Source organism: Prionailurus viverrinus, chromosome B2, assembly GCF_022837055.1.
Source record: "Prionailurus viverrinus isolate Anna chromosome B2, UM_Priviv_1.0, whole genome shotgun sequence".
In the NCBI taxonomy this organism is placed as follows: domain Eukaryota; kingdom Metazoa; phylum Chordata; class Mammalia; order Carnivora; family Felidae; genus Prionailurus; species Prionailurus viverrinus.
Window position 1 is genome coordinate 136,516,223 of NC_062565.1, and position 18,625 is coordinate 136,534,847.

The 18,625-nt window shown below is 45.5% G+C and overlaps 1 protein-coding gene across 1 annotated transcript in view; it reads left to right on the forward strand.

The window, feature by feature from the left end:
* Nucleotides 1-18,625, forward strand: part of MTHFD1L (methylenetetrahydrofolate dehydrogenase (NADP+ dependent) 1 like) — a 186,251-nt gene that overhangs the window by 101,538 nt on the left and 66,088 nt on the right. The window contains exons 21-24 of the mRNA XM_047858248.1: nucleotides 6,266-6,405; nucleotides 13,029-13,070; nucleotides 13,880-13,980; nucleotides 14,533-14,710. Of these exons, the coding sequence (XP_047714204.1) occupies nucleotides 6,266-6,405; nucleotides 13,029-13,070; nucleotides 13,880-13,980; nucleotides 14,533-14,710 (461 nt within the window). The remainder of the gene's footprint in view (nucleotides 1-6,265; nucleotides 6,406-13,028; nucleotides 13,071-13,879; nucleotides 13,981-14,532; nucleotides 14,711-18,625) is intronic.

Sequence of the window (18,625 nt, forward strand, 5' to 3'; positions counted from 1 at the left end):
CTAATTCAAGGGGCGCCTGGGTGGCTCAGTCGGTTAAGTGTCTGACTTCAGCTCAGGTCATGATCTCGCAGTCTGTGAGTTCGAGCCCCATGTCGGGCTCTGTGCTGACAGCTCAGAGCCTGGAGCCTGCTTCAGATTCTGTGTCTCCCTCTCTCTCTCTCTGCCCCTCACTGACTCATGCCATGTCTCTATCTCAAAAATGAATAAACGGTAAAAAAAAATGGAAAAAAAATTGAATTCAAGCTTATTGCATAAATAAATAAATAAAAGTTTTTAAAATACCAAAAGGAATTCAAGGAAGAAAAAGTAAAAAAGGAAAAGGTTGGAACGATAACACCTTTTTAATTAGGTCATTAGTTAATATTCCCGATCTCTGTCATGTTAAAAATGTTTCCTCACTAAATGAAGACGTGTACATACATGACTGCTTAAGAGCCACACAAAGGAATAGAGGTTCAGTAATTGCTGAATGGGAAAAAGGGAGGTTTTTCCTTAATTCTGAGATGGATGTGTTTAATCCAAAGTGTTTTTGAATAGAATGCCAAGTAGCAGAGAGCAGAGCTCTGAGCTGTGGATCAGAGGGACCTGGGACACCACAGTGGGCTCTTCCCTCAGGAACGTAACTTGCCGGGCACATACGGCCCAGAGGAGGTTAGTTCCCTCCTAGCTCTAGAATTTTATGAATCCGTAAGTTTTAGGTCCCACCTAGGAGGAGGTGATGACGTAAATACCTTTTTTTTTTTTTTTAAGTAAGTTAGCTGATTGGTGCTTGCTTATCTCAGTCCTAATTGTGATTAAGGTTTTCTTGTATGCATTGTGCACTGCAGATCGGACCCACGATGGAATATACTGACATACGAAAATCCTCTCTCTGCCTCATTCACGAATTTCATAGATACGATACGTGCCCGCCAGAAGGGTTTTGTTGTCGTCGTTTCTGTTTAGTTTGTACAATGTGAGTCGGGTGCCCTCGCAGGGCAGCGTGGGAAGCCAGCCGCCTGGTTGTCCGGTATTGGTTTTTACTCTCCCATTGAACCCTGAGCTCTGTTCCCTGTGAAAGTACTAACCGTTTTTGTCCAAATAGCTAGTCCCTTCCAAGCCCAGACCCACTAACACTTCCTTTCTGGGCAGATTATGGGTTATAAAGTTGAGTCAAGCCATGCTATAAAATCACTATCTAACAGCTTCTGTGCTTACACAGTAAGAGTATCAGTCAGTTTCCTGTTTTCCTTCATGTCATAAGTTGAACATCTGTGACCATCCCCCGCCCCCCCCCCCCCAAAAAAAAAGAGATTGCCAAGACAAATAATTGTTGTGGCATGTGCAAACATTTTCTTGGGAGCCTTTTTAAATATGCAGCTTTCAGAAGATTACATTACATGCTTTTCAGGAATGCTAAATCATAGTGTGTTTGCTTCATGACTCAAGAACAGGTCGCTATTAACATCAACCATAAGTCATTCTTCAGTGTATCTCTTTTGCAATTTATCAAAAGCAGCAAATGTGGTAGGTGACCAAATCGCTTATTTGAGACCACTAGGAAAACTTAACTTACAGGTGCTCTGTAGATAATTCTCAGGAAGTGTCTCGGAAATAGAACCTGCCAGTGAGAGTGGCGTGTCCCCTGCTCATGGCAAGACCCACTGAGACGCAAGACACAGATACACAGCACTCCACACTGTGCACTTCCAAGCTGATACCTGTTGATGGAACATTACTAAGTTGTCCTTTTTTTGGCGATCGGTAATTGTGCATAGCACACTTTTTCCATACTGTTTTCCTTAGCAGCCTGATATTTGAAAACAAATAACAGAAATGATCCCGTGCAGTATTTCAGAACAGGCTCCCAAGCATGAGAATCTGGCACGTTCTTCTGTTTTCTGCACATTATTTGCCTCCATATTTCCCTTGCATTTGGAAGCCACGGCCCCTGGACTTGTATTACTGCATCCTGTTTCCTTCCCTAGTTGCAGGTCTTTTTGGTACTTTTTTTTTCTTCAATTTGCCTCATAAAATACGAAATTAAGCTTAGCTAACCTGTGTCGACATTTGCGACGGTCATGTCTTTGTCAGAGAGGACATTTACACCTTGCATTAAAACTTCTGCTACTATAGGGGCGCCTGGGTGGCGCAGTCGGTTGAGCGTCCGACTTCAGCCAGGTCACGATCTCGCGGTCCGCGAGTTCGAGCCCCGCGTCGGGCTCTGGGCTGATGGCTCAGAGCCTGGAGCCTGTTTCCGATTCTGTGTCTCCCTCTCTCTCTGCCCCTCCCCCGTTCATGCTCTGTCTCTCTCTGTCCCAAAAATAAATAAACGTTGAAAAAAAAAATTAAAAAAAAAAAAAAACTTCTGCTACTATAAAGCAAAAAGGGAAGCATGACAGGGAGGCATAAGAACATTTTTAATTGTCTAATTTTATTTTTCGTGTCTCCCTGTCTCCACTGAACGATGGCCTCTACTTGATCCCCACTGGCTCTGAATCCTACTCGTAGTTTCTTCTCACCTTTGTTCATTCATTCATGTGCAGCAGGTACCGTGACAGGTAGTGGGCACCCAAAGATGAGTAAGACACGGTCCGTGCCCTCCAAGTGGGAGATGACGCACGAGTCCCGTTAAGACACTGCATGCAGGGATGGACGTGGGCCCTGTGAAGGAGCAAACCAGAGGGCTGGAAGGGGCAGCCCCCTCTCCCTGGGAGGATCGCGGCAAGCTTCTGGAGCATCCGAGCTGAGGCTTGGGCAGTGAAGGAGAGAAGAGAGCGGGGAGAGAGGAGCCTTCCAGATGTTCCCGTCTGGAGGAGGGGCGGAGATGACAAACATCGGCTGTGCGGGCTGTGTGGGAAGCTCGATATTAGGATATGAGCACACAATTGCAGGCAGAATAAAGGTGGACGGAGGTGTGAGCTTGAGGCTCGGGGTGGCCTGGGCTCTGTGACAAGGAACTTGGATGTTTTCCTTTAGGCACCGGAGATCTGATGAAGGTGGGACGAGCGTGGCGTCTACATTGTGAAGTTTAAGGAGGCGATGGTGTTTGAAGGGAACTTAAGCTCGCGGCTTCTTAGGGGGATTAAATTATTATAAATGAACCGTGCTGTTATATTTGTGACCAAGGGTCTTAAAACTTTGCAATCCTGCTGCTCGCCTTTTTTTTTTTTTTTTAATGTTTATTTACTTACGAGAGAGAGCGCAAGCAGGGGAGGGGCAGAGAGAGGGGGAGACACAGCATCTGAACCCGCTCCCTTTCATTTGTCTTAGAGACGTACACAAGTCATCCGGTGCCCAGTGTATGTCCAGCAGTGTCGGTCTCTCAGACAGACTTGGCCCCCGTCCTCGTGGAGCTCAGTCTCCTCATAGGGGAGCTACGAGTGGAAATGGGCGTCCAGTTGGAAAGACCGAGAGACCGCTGGATCAAACACTGCACGCAATGATCTACCTCCAGCTGTAGGGCAACATTAAGCAGTTTTTCAGATATCACAGCATTGTAACAAAAACACGCGCACGAAACTCTGTCACTTGCATCCCTGCTCCTCGTAACCGATCACACCGGAGAACAGGTCACGTTGGGTGAGGTAACGGACTTCTGTAGTCATCGTGGATCATTTCCCTTCATCTTGACAGGATGATTTCTGCTCTTGCTTTCTCCTTTACCTGTGAACCCCTTCACTCCCCTCTCCCTCTCCTTCCCCCACCCCCAGCTCCTTATTTCTCTGCCTGGAGAAATCCTCTTGTCCCCGAAAGCCTGATTCCATGGACACCATTTTCCAAACCCGCCACACAACTTCCATCCTTCCCCATGCATCGGGCCCCCCTTCTCTCCTGTCCAATAGTGGGGAGTCTCTCCACCCAGGTCCCTGGAGGGCTGGACCAGGGTTGGGGGACCCTATTCCCGGGCCACTACCCGGAGCATAATGCCTGGACATAGCAGGAATCCGACAAATGCTTAAGAATTGAATATGACTTCTAGCAAGTGGGAGAATTGGGCTCTTGGTGATAATGAAGCAGACCATTTTTGTGAGCCCCCACCGTGCCCCGAAAAGCAGTCACTGAGTACTTTGCATTGCCATCTCACTTGATCCCCCCAACAGGTCAAATGAAGACATTGAGACTCCAGTCGGTTAACTCACTGACCAGCGTTCATTTTTTGACGGTCACTGTGTAATTGACAGCTCATATGCACAGTTGGGAGGGATTCTGGATACGGTCTGTCTGGTCCAACAGTAGTATGGTCATCTTTCCCCTCCTGGGAGCCCACTCTGTCATGACCTCTGACAAAATGAACTGAACATCCCTCTTCTGGAGTCCTCTGTGCCACTCCCATGCTATCATCACCCCTGGTTTCACCCGGGACACCACCGAGATTGGGGCCGTTACTGTCCGCGACCTCCCCTGTTTAGACCCCCACCAATCAGATCACTAGAATTGCCCCGAACAGTGTGTAAAGAGGAATGCCTTTCACTTCTTTAACTTGTTCTGGTACATTGCTTCTTCAAAGAAAACACAATAAGGGAAAAACTGACTTTCTAGCTACGTTCACTCCAAATTGAATATTTTTAAAGAAATATTTTTCAATTTGTCAAAAGCATATCAACAGTCATAAAAATTTTTTATGTCGTCTGGCACCGTGCTCTCAACCCTTGGGAATTTCTTCCAAGAATATAATGTGGAAGAGGTTAAATCTCATATGCACAGATATTTTCCATCATTATTTATATTGGAAGCAACCCACATGTCTAATAACAGGGGGAACAGTTTTGTAAATCTTCATACATCAACCTAACAAAATTAAAAGCTGCCACGTAGGGTCATAAATTCTGAACGTTTGTAGTACTGCGAGAAACGTCTGAACATTTTAAAGGAGCAAACTACAAAAGTCTCCCTATTCTATAAAATCTATACAGGAATATGAAGCACTTAAAGGAAGCCACAACGAATTAGAACGATGGGTTGCTGTCTTTAGCATTTGAAATTCTATGTGACACGTCACGATTTTTTTTCCTTGATTCTTGTTAAAACGTGTGCGTTTAGTGAATGCTCGAGACAGAGATCTTCAGTGATGCACATTTCAAATGGTGTGATTGTATCTTGGTAAGTGTGTTTTCCTGCCGGTTCCTATCTCTGCCATAAATGACGGCCTTGACATAATGACTGTCAATATGTCGTGTCTAATTCATACATTGATATTATTCTTTTCCTAGTGTGTGCTTCTCAAATCTTCATGGGCATTCATCTCACCTGGGGATCTTGGTAAAATGCTTATCGTGATTCACTAGGTGTGGGATTCTGTGTGTCTGATAAGCCCCTGGTGGTGCGGGTGCCCTTGCCCGTCGCACAGCTGTCCTTTGTGTGTGGAAACGATGCTGTGTGCCGTTGACCGCTCGGCAGTCAGGAGTATCACCTGGGAAAGCAGTGTCAGGCACTCTCCCAGCCACCTCCGCGGTAACTTTTCTAGCAATTTGGGGGCCGAGGGGTGTCCCCTGGGGTTATGGACTAAAGATGCTATTTTATCAAGCCTGATGATTCATCTTCTTAACCGACTCTGCTAACTTGAATTTCATCAAGCAACACAAATGACACAACAAACATGAAACAATGGTGGCACTAAATAAGGGATTCTATGTGTGTTATAAAAAGTAAGAAAGGGGGACGCCTGGGTGACTCAGCTGGTTAAGCGTCCGATTTGGACTCAGGTCATGATCTCATGGTTTGTGGGTTTCAGCCCTGCGTCGGGCTCTGTGCTGACGGGTCAGAGCCTAGAGCCGTCTTTGGACTCTGCTGTTTCCCTCTCTCTCTCTCTCTCTGCCCCTCCCACACTCATACTCTGCCCCTCTCTCAAAAATAAACATTAAAAAATATTTTTGTGTTAAAAAGCAAGAAAGGATCTTCTAATGCTAATCATGCTAGCAATGTCCCTTGATACAATTTGGAACCCGATTAAAAAGCTGGCAATCCCATCTGTGGTCAGAAACACGTTGCCGTGAGTGTGCATAGTGGAAAAAGACTTTTGGCCCTGGCAGTGAATCCTTAAGGCACCGCGGTATAAAGCTGAGTAGAGAGCCGTCTCTTTAGAGAAGGTAGGGAAGGGGGGAACGTCTTCTGTGACAATGGGAAAATCAGCCTACCGCTGCGTATGAACAAGAAATAATGCCGCTGGACGTGTCGGGGTTTAAACCGTCCTTTGAGCCTGAGTCACGGCCAACAATTGCTGAAAACTAAAACCTGCTCTTGTTGTGAGACAATGATAGCAAGTCTCCACCTTGATTCTCCACAGTAACTGAAGCCGGCTTTGGTGCTGATATTGGAATGGAGAAATTTTTCAACATCAAGTGTCGAGCGTCCGGCTTGGTGCCCAACGTGGTGGTGTTGGTGGCCACCGTGCGGGCTCTGAAGATGCACGGAGGCGGCCCGAGCGTAAGTCCCCAACTTCCTTTCGTAGTGAAACGCATTCCAGAACGAAGATGAGGCTGACTCTCGCGTCTGAAACCTTCAAACCTGCTTCATAACCGCCGTTTCCTTAAACGGCAAATCACCGTTATGGGGCCCTGATCGTTTCGTAAGTTCAAGTAAAGGATGATGCTCCCAAAGACGTTGCTGAGCCGTAGTTTGGGAAGGAGCATAATGTAACCGCTTTTTGGTCCTAAGATTTATATCTGAAACTCAGGTCAACATTTTATAACCCCAGGGTGTAACGAGACGATACAGGCTCTTGTTCTGAGCAGGGAACATAAGGATGAGGAATAATTGCTTTTGCGGGTGGTTTTTCAGTGTTCGTGCCGATAGTTTTTCGGTTCACTGATGCAGGGTCTCATCAGATTTCATCTGGAACTGTTTTCCTTCTGTTTCTGTTTATTCTGATTTCACTTTACCGCTCTGTTACGGCACTGGATTATTTCTACAAGAGCTTTGTTTGGAAAACACACCCTGTTTCCACATTTTCACAGACTTTTGACATTAACCTATCTTATATGCAGAATTCACACACAAAAGAAAATTTTTTCTGTAGTAAAGACATAATGTTTTTCTTTTTTTCATGTTTAAGTTGTTTTTTTTTTTCAAAGGGAGAATAGGAAATGTTATCCTGAGTAATTATCTTTGAAGTATAATAAGTCAGGGTGTCTTCATCGTTTATACTGCGGTTATATCAGACAAAGTACCAAAGCTGATTTCTTCATCGGTAATCCCGTGTATACAGAGGTCACGTAATCATTATTATGTGGCAAGAGCGAATGACAGGTTTGCCATCGTGAAACGCATCTGTGATGTGCATTGTGTAACCATTTTAGCAAGTCTTTGTCCTAGGAGAGGCTGACGTTATCTATCTGCAGAGAGCCAGATCTGAAGCCTGAGTCTTAGATCCAAACTCCCCTCTCTGTCCACCAGGCAGAGCTGAACATTAACGAAGGGTAAACAGGAATCCCAAATCCACTGGTAACACCAAACACTTACGTAGTCCATTTTAGCCCAAAGCTCCGTCATGAATTCAAATGCGAGATGGGCACGACATGCGTCATTAAGCGGTAGATCCTAAGGAATTCTCATTTGGCTCAAAACACCATTTATCCCTACAGCGACTCCTTCCCTTTAGATTCTGAATCTGTATGCCAATTTCCATTTTCAAAAAACAACTTCTACCTCCTATAATATACATTTGAAATCCTCCCTCCCTGTTTTGCACCCTGGACATCGCAAAATCGAAGGGCTTTAAGACTGGAAAGGGCTTCAGGATTGTCTAAGTCTGGTTCAGTGTTTGTAAAGATGAAGTTACCGAGGTACCAGGAGGATTCAGTGATTTGCTTGGTATCATCCTTCGAGTTAGGGGACTGATCAGACTCGAGGCCTCTTGAGTTTTAGTCTACGGTTTTTCCACACTCTCGTATCTGTCCTGTAAAAATTGTGTACGTGATGTATCATCCTCTTTTAGTTCATCTTAACGTATGTGCTTGTTTTACAGTGGTGGCATTGTCCTCTCACCTTAGTCTTTTTGTACCTCTTCTGCTCCCGTCATGGCTCCATGCCAGTGAGGGTAACAGGGCTCAAGCCTAGTAGGCACAGATCCGGGTGGATGATGATTAAAGAAAAGGCTCGGGAAGCCTGGCGAAGCTTCGTATCCCCCTCCTGAGGCTCCAGAAGAGCCTTCTGCATCATGTTGTTTTGTGAACGTCTATATATGCATCTCCCTTCTCAGCTGTGAATCCCTTGAGATTAGGGACTATGTCTTACTAATTTCCGTATCCCTAATGCCTGGCATAATCTGCATCCAGGAAATGTTTTCAACAACTGAATAGTAAATGAGCTTTCGTTTCCTTAATCCTATACTCTCTATTATCCATGTCAGTGTCTTTCCTTCTCATTTGAAACAACTCTGTGGTAATGTTTTTGAGCCATTATAATTTCTACTTCCTTTGGAAGTATCATTATACAAATAACCATGGCGGCCTCTTATGTTTATTCAGCTTGTTTTTTTTTCCATAATTTGTGCAGCGGAAAATCCTGTGACCCTCGAACTTGCCCATTTTAGCCCCAATTATTTAAAATTCATATCCTGTCTTCCAAAGTGCTGACCGTTCCGATGCAACTCACTGTATAGTATTTTTAGTATAATGTTTTTATACTTACGGACCGAGATATCCCTTTGCAATGAATTCTTTAAACATATTGTATTAAGAAGTAATACAATGTGTATTTACATAAAGAGAGATTGATTATAAGGAACTGGCTCACACATCTATGGAGGCTGGCAGGTTCGAAATCTACATGGTGGTTCAACAGGCTGCAGACTCAGGAGGGCCGGTGTCGCAGGTCCAGACGTATTCTGAAGGCGGTCTGCTGGAGAATTTTCCTACCACGGAATCTTTTTGCTCTGTTAGGGCCTTCAGCTGATGGGATACAGCCTACCCACATGGCACGGCACCTTGTTGGGGGTTCGGGGGAATCTGCTTTACTCAGAGTCTAAAACACCCCACAGGAACACTCGGGATAATGTTCGACCAAGTATCTGAACACCCTGTGCCTCAAGCTGACGCCTGAAATGAACCAACACGCCCGTTGCTACTGATTTTCATATACGGTGCAATCAGCAGATCTAATTTCCCTTTTTTTTTTTTTTAATATGAATAACCAGTTGGCCTAGTACTGTTTATTTAAACAGTCCCTCCTTTGTTATCACTCAAGCCTACTTTGTGATAAATTGGTTCTCCATACAGGTGTAGGTCTTTTTCTGGGATGTCTCCTCCGTTCTGCTGGTCCATTGACCTATAATTGTGCCTGTGCTGCACAGACAGCCATTGTGGCAAACTCCTCCAGGTTGCTCTATCTCTTCGTGCATACCTGGCCTGGGATCGGTCCTTTTCACTTCCAGATGTATTTTAGAATTAGCTCGTAAAGTTGCATCAAGAATCTTTTTAGGATTTTCATTAGAATAGCATCAATTATATCAGGAGATTAGCGATATCTGACAAGTTCCCATCCAAGCTAATTCTATTGGTTTAGGTCTTTTTAAGTGTCTTTTCATAACAATTTACAGTTTATTCCACAGAGGGCTTCTCTTTCTGTGCATTTGTTACTGCGTACTTTATATTTTCGTTTAACACACCCCCTCCCAGATTCTTTTATATTGCTTTTACATCCAGTGCCCTTTCTAAATCCTCTTTTTTTAAAAGTAAGGTACAATGGACATATAACCGTATATTCATCATAGGCGTAAAACAGAACGATTGGACATGTGCCTGCGTCACAAAAGGATCACAAGTCTAGTTAACGGCTGTCGCCATGCACAGGTACGAAAAGTTTCTTGCACAGAGGGCTTTTAAGCTCCAGCCACTTTCAAGCATGCAATACGGTATTCTTAACCGTGGTCACCATGCTGTCCAGCCGTCTCTGTGACTTTAAAATTGTCTTACTAGTTGGCCTTGGTTACCTGTAGATGCTTTAGAGTTCTGTGTGGGCACGCATAACTGAAAATAATGACAGTTCTGTTTCTTCCTTTCTAATCTTTATCCTTTTTTTCTTATCACACTAAGCAGGTCTTTGTGGTTGCAACGCAGTATTAAATAGGAGTGGCATCCTTATTCCTCATCTGAAATAGAACACGTTTAATACGTCATCATTAACTGTGATTTTTCTATAGATTGGTAGTATATTATTCTTATCAAACTAAGGAAATTGACTTCTGTTCCTAGTTTGCCAAGTTTTTATTCTAAAGAAATGTTCAATAATTCTCTCCGCCCTTTGAGGTGATACAGCTTTCCTCTTTGATCTACTGATATTACAAATTATATTGCTTCACTTTCAAAGATGAAGTGAACCTACTTTCCTAGAATAAATCTAACTTGGGAATATATTATCTTTTTCACGAACAACTGAATTTTGCGTATCGGTTTCCCAATATTTTAAGTAGGATCTTTGCATCCATATTTTTGAGTGAGATGTCAGCCATGTAAACTAAATTGAGTAGGATTCCTTCTGTTTTATGTACTCTATAAGGGATCCTATAACATTAGAATAATCTGTTTATACAAAGATGGCAAGAATTCACCGGTAACAATGTATAGGCTTGTGGCTTATCGGTGAGGGGTAGATTTTTAACTACAGATTTAATTTTTTAAATGACTACACCATCTTAGACTTCTCTTAAGGGAGTTCTAGTAAACATTATACGTGTGTGAATTCCCCTCTGTTTTCAAGTGTGTTGGTATAAAGTTGGTCATGGTATATTATTAATTCTGTCTCCAGCTGTGTAGTTATAATATATTTTCATTCCTTTTTTTTTTTAAAAAAAAAGTCTTACCAGAGTGCCATCAATTTTGTTAGTCTTTTGTTAATCCTCTGTACTTTTTTTTTTTTTAATTTTTCTTCAATGTTTATTTTTGAGAGAGAGAAAGAGAGAGAGTGTGTGTGTGTGTGTGTGTGTGTGTATGAGTGGGGGAGAGAGAGAGAGAGGGAAACACAGAATCTGAGGCAAACTCCAGGCTCTGAGCTGACAGCACAGAGCCCGACGCAGGGCTGAAACCCACGGTCCGTGAGATCGTGACCTGAGCCAAAGTTGGACGCTTAACTGACTTAGCCACCCAGGCGCTCCTATCCTCTCTACTTTTTGACACGTGTATACATCCCATTCTTCCTGTGCTTAATAATTGATTCCACAGAACTTTTTATGTCTGGAGGCTCAACAATACTTCACATTCTTTTTTTTTAATCTAGCATTTTAGTTGTTCCCATTGAAAGATTCCCTCCGTGTTTTATTCCGTGCTACTGCTGGAAAACCCATCTGAAAATCCTTTATTAGGTCCCCACACACCAACAGAAAACAATCTGTCACAGAGGTAACTTGTTTTCAAAGGACTTTTAATATTCTCAAGGCGTCTTCCATGGGAGGGGAGTAAGTCATCCGCCCTCAGTGAATCCAAATACGTTCTAGAAGCAGGCTCTAGGCAGAAACAATGTGGAAAGGTACTAAATTGGGTTTTCAGAACCCTGTTGTATTCAAGTCCCTGTTCTACCTCTTGCTTACTATGTAATCTTGGGCAAGACACCTTGTCTTCTCTTAACTTCAGTTTCCTCGTCTTTAACCTGCCCTGGCCACCCTATATGTTGTCGTGAGAAACTAGGCCAAAAGAAAAAAAAAAGAGAGAGAGAGAGAGAGAGAAGTGATGGCAATCACTTCAACATTATTTAGAATTTGTTGGGAAAGATGGTACACTTTGTATAAGTCAGGTTTCACTCAAATTATAAGTTCCGTTTTATGCTAGGATAAGGGACACCAGTAAGAAAGTTCTCGCTATTGGCTCAAATTAGAATCAGCTGAGAGGCACCTGTGTGGCTCAGTCGGTTAAGCATCTGACTCTTTATTTGAGCTCAGGTCATGATCTCGCGGTCCAGGAGTTCGAGCCCCGCGTCGGGCTCTGGGCTGATGGCTCGGAGCCTGGAGCCTGTTTCCGATTCTGTGTCTCCCTCCCTCTCTGCCCCTCCCCCGTTCATGCTCTGTCTCTCTCTGTCCCAAAAATAAATAAAAAACGTTGAAAAAAAAATTAAAAAAAAAAAGAATCAGCTAAGGACTTTTTATTTTTATTTATTTACTTTTAATATTTTTTTTTATTGAGAGAGAGAATGAGTGGGGGAGGGGCAGAGAGCAAGGAAGAGAAAATCCCAAGTGGGGGGTGGGGCTCAATCTGACTCATAAGACCATGACCTGAGCCAAAATCAGGAGTCGGACGCTTAACCAACTGAGCCACCCAAGCACCCCCAGCTGAGGAATTTTTAAATATTACTGATTCTGGGTCCCACTCCCAGATACCCTGGTTTGATTAGTGTGGTTGAAGCCCAAGCATCAGTGTGCTTTTAAATGCACCTTTCCAAAAAAGGGACCATGATTCGTTTCTCTTTTGAATCTCTACCAGAGTAAGCTTTTTTTTTTTTTTTTAAACAAAAAAAGGGACAGTATAAAGTGGTCAGATTCCCGGTGACAATAAATAAACTTTCCTCACTTCAGTGTTTAGTGCAATGCCAATTAACGGCCTCTTATGTAAAAGAAGATAAGAAAAACAAGCCCCCGGATTTGTAAATACAATGGCAAGTTGTTCGTTTCCAAGCCACTTACCCTTTTTAAATACGCTCAAGGTTTTTCAATATATTTGGGCTTTTCAAATGTGCCCGGCCTGCTGGGCACCGTTGAGTAAAAGGCATTTGCTCTAACCTAAGAATTCCCTGCTGCTTTAACCATACCCTTTTGGATATATTTGGATTCAGCGGAAGTGGGTACAGGAGACGGCAAAGAAGTAGGCTTTCTGGTCTACCCGGTGGTAACCGTGTGCCCAGGATTGAGGTGGGTGCTGTGTGCAGGCCAGAGGGATGGTGGGAGAAGGGAGGTCCTTAAGCCCCTACGGAAACCAGTGCTGCAATCCAGTATGTCTCATTCAGATGCATTTTCCATAAAGCTACTAGAAATTCAACCTATGCGGCTACTCTTAAATGCAACAAGTATCAACACTAAGCATTTCAGTGGATTTTTTCTCAATTTTTGCCTTTTCTTGTCTCAGGTAACTGCTGGTGTCCCGCTTAAGAAAGAATATACAGAGGAGGTAAGAGCAGGTGTTTTGAAGGCTTATGTGAAGAACCATTCAAACCCATGGGCCAGCAGCTGAATCTCAATCAGTGAATGAGCCCTCCTCCACCAGTGGCCTCTTGGAAAACTGCTTTTCTAATAATCCGGGAGAAAATGGGTGGGGGCCAGGGATAAAATCCGTTGAGTTAACTCTTCATTCTTAAGGTGTGATGGATGCAGGCTTCACGTATGCACGGTTCCCTACCCTCTGGGCAGCCATCATAGCCAGAGCTCAGTCTCCAGCACAGAAACAAATCTGAAGCTTATACCCATGTATTCTTTCGGCGTGGAAAAAACTGACTTGTGGAGCGTATGCATTTGGTTTTATCACTCGCTTGAGTTACTTGACTCTTGGATAAATTAGACTTTGATTCACTGGCAACAGTACCTCTTAGCTCCTACAGGTGGCACCAGGGATTCGAGCCGGCAACGGCCAGACAGCACTCCTCACCCTCCCGGGGCCTTGTGCCCTCTTGTCTACCAACCTGCAGAGTATGAATGCATTGCTTTTGCCCTGGCCACCAGTCAGCAGAAGAAATAGCCGCCCGGCTCCAGACCCAGATACGCCATTGGGCTCAGAATGACTTCAGAAATTATTGTGGAAATGAGCCTCCTCTTTCTGTAGCCACCTTTTCTTGGGGGAGAAGCTGTTTTATGGTCTTATTTAATAGCTCCTAGGACAGTCAAGGGAGCAAGATGGGAGCGAAACCTGCCAGAGTGGACTCTCGCCAGTTTGGTTTGGCAGCTTTGGTGGGAGGCGTACATGGGGGTCTGGTCTTCTTCCAGAACATCCAGCTGGTGGCAGACGGCTGCTGTAACCTTCAGAAGCAGATTCAGATTGCTCAGCTCTTTGGGGTCCCCGTTGTCGTGGCTCTGAATGTCTTCAAGTAAGTGAAGTCCCCCCTGCTTTAAACGTGCTCGTCTTGCGGGCCACCCTGTGAACTCTGTGTCTTGAGGGGTGTTTGTGGTCTTTCTCTGCTTTGTCAAGAACTATCTAGAAATACTCTGCTCCTTCTGTTTGGTGGGCTTGGTTTGGGTTGGTTTCATTTTAACAGAAGTTTCTCAAATGTTTATAGGAAATGAAATCTATATAGTGAGTTAACATTTCCTTGGCTGCTTCTTTTCTTTTCTTTTTTTTTTTAAATTCCACCCAGCATTTCTGTCCGAAAGACCGTGGATGATCAAAGGGTTACATTATGGAATTTTCTCAATAAAACCCTTAACAACTTGAAATATTTGAGTCCTGTTAGAGAGGTTTCTTTTTTTTTTCCCCCAGCGCTTTTCTTTAAGTCTGATTTATTTAAACACAACGTAACCACTTTTGATGTTTAAAATATATTCAGTGTTAGAGAGCAAAGTTCTGTATAAACGGTTAGTCTTTCTTTAAAAACATCCCTAAATGAATACAGATGCAAAACCACAAACGTTTTCATCACCAGGACCGACACCCGCGCGGAGATTGACTTGGTGTGTGAGCTGGCGAAGCGGGCCGGCGCCTTTGATGCGGTCCCCTGCTATCACTGGTCGGTCGGCGGGAAAGGGTCGGTAGACCTGGCTCGGGCTGTGAGAGAAGCTGCAGGTCAAGGAAGCCGGTTCCGATTCCTCTACGACCTCCAGGTAAGCTCGGCGAAGGTGCCGCCTCTGGCACCTCCACTGTGGGTCAGGCTGGTGCTTTGGGCAACAGGGTTCGAAACCGAACACGCTCAGGACTGGCTCTCCTGAGCAACTTTTTTTTTTTTTAATCTTTATTTTTGAGAGAGAGAGACTGGAAGAGGGGCAGAGAGAGAGGGAGACACAGAATCCTAAGCAGGCTCCAGGCTCTGAGCTGTCAACACAGAGCCCGCCGCAGAATTCGAACTCACGGACCGCGAGATCATGACCTGAGCCGAAGTCGGATGCTTAACTGGCTGAGCCGCCCAGGCGCCCCTCTCCTGAGCAACTTCTGAAGGCTTGTGACATCGTGTATTTTCCTCATCCATTTCTGCGATCGCTCTCGTCCCTCATCGTGGTTTCCTGGAGCCACGTGTGTGCTGGCAGATGAAAATATTTAGTTGTTGGATAACGCACGTAACATTTACTATCTCTTAGCCTGTTGGCGTGTACCGTTCAGTGGTGTTGAGTACACGCACATTGCTGTGCAAACACCATGGGCTCTTTTCATCTTGCAGCACGTAAACTCTGCACCCATTAAACCCCAGCTCCCCATTGCCGCACCCCCTCTACCCCTGCTAACCACCCTCCTGCTTTCTGTCTCTGGGTCTGACCGGTCTGCATATCTTTCATCTGAAACCATCCAGGTCTTGTCTTTTTCGTGACGGGCTTATTCACCGTCTCCGTCCTTTCAAGCTTCTGGAGGGACTGCCACAGACTGGGTGGCTGATGAACAACGCAAGTTTATTGCTGGGACGTCCAAGATCAAGGCTCGGGCCGGTGTCCGGTGAGGGCCAGCTTCCTGTGTCATACACGGCCGTCTTCTCCCCGTATCCTCACGTAGTGGAAGAAAAGTAGGATCTCTCTGGAGTCTGTTTTATGAGGGCTCCAGTCTCGTGACCTCATTGCCCCCAAAACCCCGCTTCCTCATTCCATCGACATAGTCAACCCCAGTGTCCCCGTGTCCTAACGCTTATCACGTTGGGGATTAGACTTCATATGAATGGTGGGGGGTGGGGAGGATGCAGACACTTGGTTGGTATCGTTTGCTCAGAACAACGTCAGGACTCATCCACGTTCCCACACCCGTCACATGTCAGGATTTCCTTCCTTCCATCGCATGTTGTACGTGTCGCATTTAGTCCATTCATTCGTCTGTCGGTGGCCATTTTCTCCAGGTGCCCTTCTTAGCTCTTATAAACCATGCTGCTATGAATATGTGTATAAAAATAATCTCCTTAAGACTCTGCTTCAATGCTTTGGGGTATACAGCCAGCGGTGGAGTTGCCGGATTGTCTCATATATTTTTCAGCAGCTGGATAATTAGCCTTCAGCCAGAAAATCTGAACTTCCTGGGATCTCACTCTTCTCAGTTCATCTCGGCACCCACCTGCACATCCCTATCCTGGACGCTGTGGCTTCGGCTCCGGCTATTGATCTGTCCTGGTTGGTAGCCCAGGGTTGCCAGAGTGCTGGATGCTTCTCCCCCCATTCCTTCACTCCCTCGCTCGCTCTGTCGATCCCTCAGGCATCACAAGCAGTAACATCTCTGTCCAGTTCAGATGCACAGACTCACAGCGTAAGTGAAGAGAGGGCATAGCAGCACTGTCTCTATGGCCAGAGTTATGTCCTACGAGGGCACGACGTTCACCTTCCTGCCAAGTCTCCTGCTAGTAAGAAGGAAGGCTTTTTCTGTGCCAGGCATCTGGGCCCCTTGTGCATGTAACTGCTTTAGTCTCGACATCCCTGTTGGATAGGAATTGGTGATAGCCCCCCATTTTATACATACGGAAGCTAAAGTACAAGGAAATTAAATAAGTACCCAGTGTCCCCTGTCCCGAAAGAGGCAGAGCTGGGAGAGTATCAAGAATGGTGGAGGTAACCGTCCTGCTCTGTCCTTCAGAACGCAGTACTGTGTTCAAGAGTAGGGGTGAGGGGCACCTGGGTGGCTCAGTCGGTTAGGCATCCGACTTCAGCTCAGGTCACGATCTCACGGTTTGTGGGTTCGAGTCCCGCATCGGGCTCTGTGCTGACAGCTCGGAGCCTGGAGCCTGCTTCGGATTCGGTGTCTCCTTCTCTCTCTGCCCCTCCCCAGCTTGTGCTCTGTCCCTCTCTATCAAAAATAAATAAATGTAAAAAAAAAAAAAAGTAGAGGTGAGGGTGGGAACTACTCCTTAAAGGAGTGGCCCGCCTGCAGAAGAATGGCAGTGACAGACACAGGCTCCCTGGACGTTGTGGCCGCTCCGTAAGTGTCCCCGAACGGAAGGATTTCAGGAATGAATTGGGAAGGTTAGCCCACGGAAGGTTTGTCGGTTCGAAGGCCATGCTGCGAGTGAGAGCCAAGCCTGTTCCGGGTTACAGAGGTGGCGGAGATCAGTAGAGGGAGGACGCCCCCGTTCCCCATGAAGAAAACCGGTGGAACTGCAAGACGTGAGTTCTCTCACCCTGGAGATGCGAAGCGAAGCTAGACGCGGCCGTGCAGGGGGCCCGCTGAGGGAGTTCAAGCCAACTCAGTGGGGGCCGGCCCGTGTGCTCTGTGCTCCTTCCTGTGCCCCACTGCCCGGGTGAGCCCGCCAGGTTGTCTGTCACACCTCGCACGGCCCTGGGCCCTCTTACGCAAACCACTGTCAGGGACCCCACTCTCCCTGGCCTGCTCTAGGAGCCTCAGACCATTGCCATCTGATGTGGAACGTCCCCGCTCTGAGCGCCAAAGGCAGTTTTTGAAAGAACGATTTCACCAAGTAGGACTGTGTTCAAGGAAACCACCCCAAGTGAAAAGAAGGTGGGCAAAGAGAAGAAATGTTTCTGCGTTCCAGTCTCGCATACACGCGCTAACCCAAAGACGAACCCCTTTCCTTTCCGATATTTTCTTTTTTTTTTTCCTCCTGGATCCCATTCTTCAAGGAGATGATGCTGTTAAAATGTCTGCCTCCCTGTAAATAGGGGGAAAATTTATAATAACATGGACTAAAGTCCTGCGTTTGATAGGATTCTTGCCTCCTTTGCCAACATACTCTTCTCCCTTTTCTTAGAACCCAGAAATTAGATTTGGATTGCATAATTATTTATTAGATAGCCAGCATCTCTGCGGATCGCTGTATAACGTCAAGAGTGATTGCTGCTTCTGGCTCACTCCTGCCTCCCTAATAGCAAGCTGCGTTCCCCTCACTGGCAAAATGATTCTAGATAATCGAAGACCATTTACAGTCTTGTCTAGAAATCGGAATTCCGTGGTTCAGTCGTTAACGCAGCTCAACCTTTTCTCACCTCGTCCTCAATTCTCATATATCGTGCTGGTGAACCTACACAGACTAAGTAATGGTTCTCTTGAAACTCTTCATTCCCTTTCTTTTCCACCCCCCAACGACTAACCCGTGAGTGCTTGGCAGCTTAATAGGTGTGGGATTGCCCTCCAGGAAAACAGAAGTGGTGAAATCCTTTTGGATAAATCACCCTCCTACTGCCTTGGCCTCTCAGCGCAAACCAGGCTTCTGTGTGCCTTTTGCCGTCCACCAAGAATGCATCGCCACGGGGTCGATGGGGTCTTGTTTCCTGCTCCACCTCTGCCCCAGTCTAGCGTTAAAAAACAAAGTCACCTGAGATCGTTCGGAGGCATTTGACATAGAGTAGGAGCACAGGACGTGATCGCTTTTGTGCGGGGAGTAGGAATCATCTCAAAACCCCTGGGGGTAATCACATCTCACAACCCTTTGGGATAATCACGGTCCACGTTATGTCCCCCAGAAGTCATCTTTCTGTAACTTTCCCTCTTGTATTATGACTTTTGACAGTTCTGTCTTTACAGTTGACCGATACGATATCTCCATACCTGCAAGCACACAGGACAATAGTATAGCAGAAAGAAAAATGAGTCTGTATTTA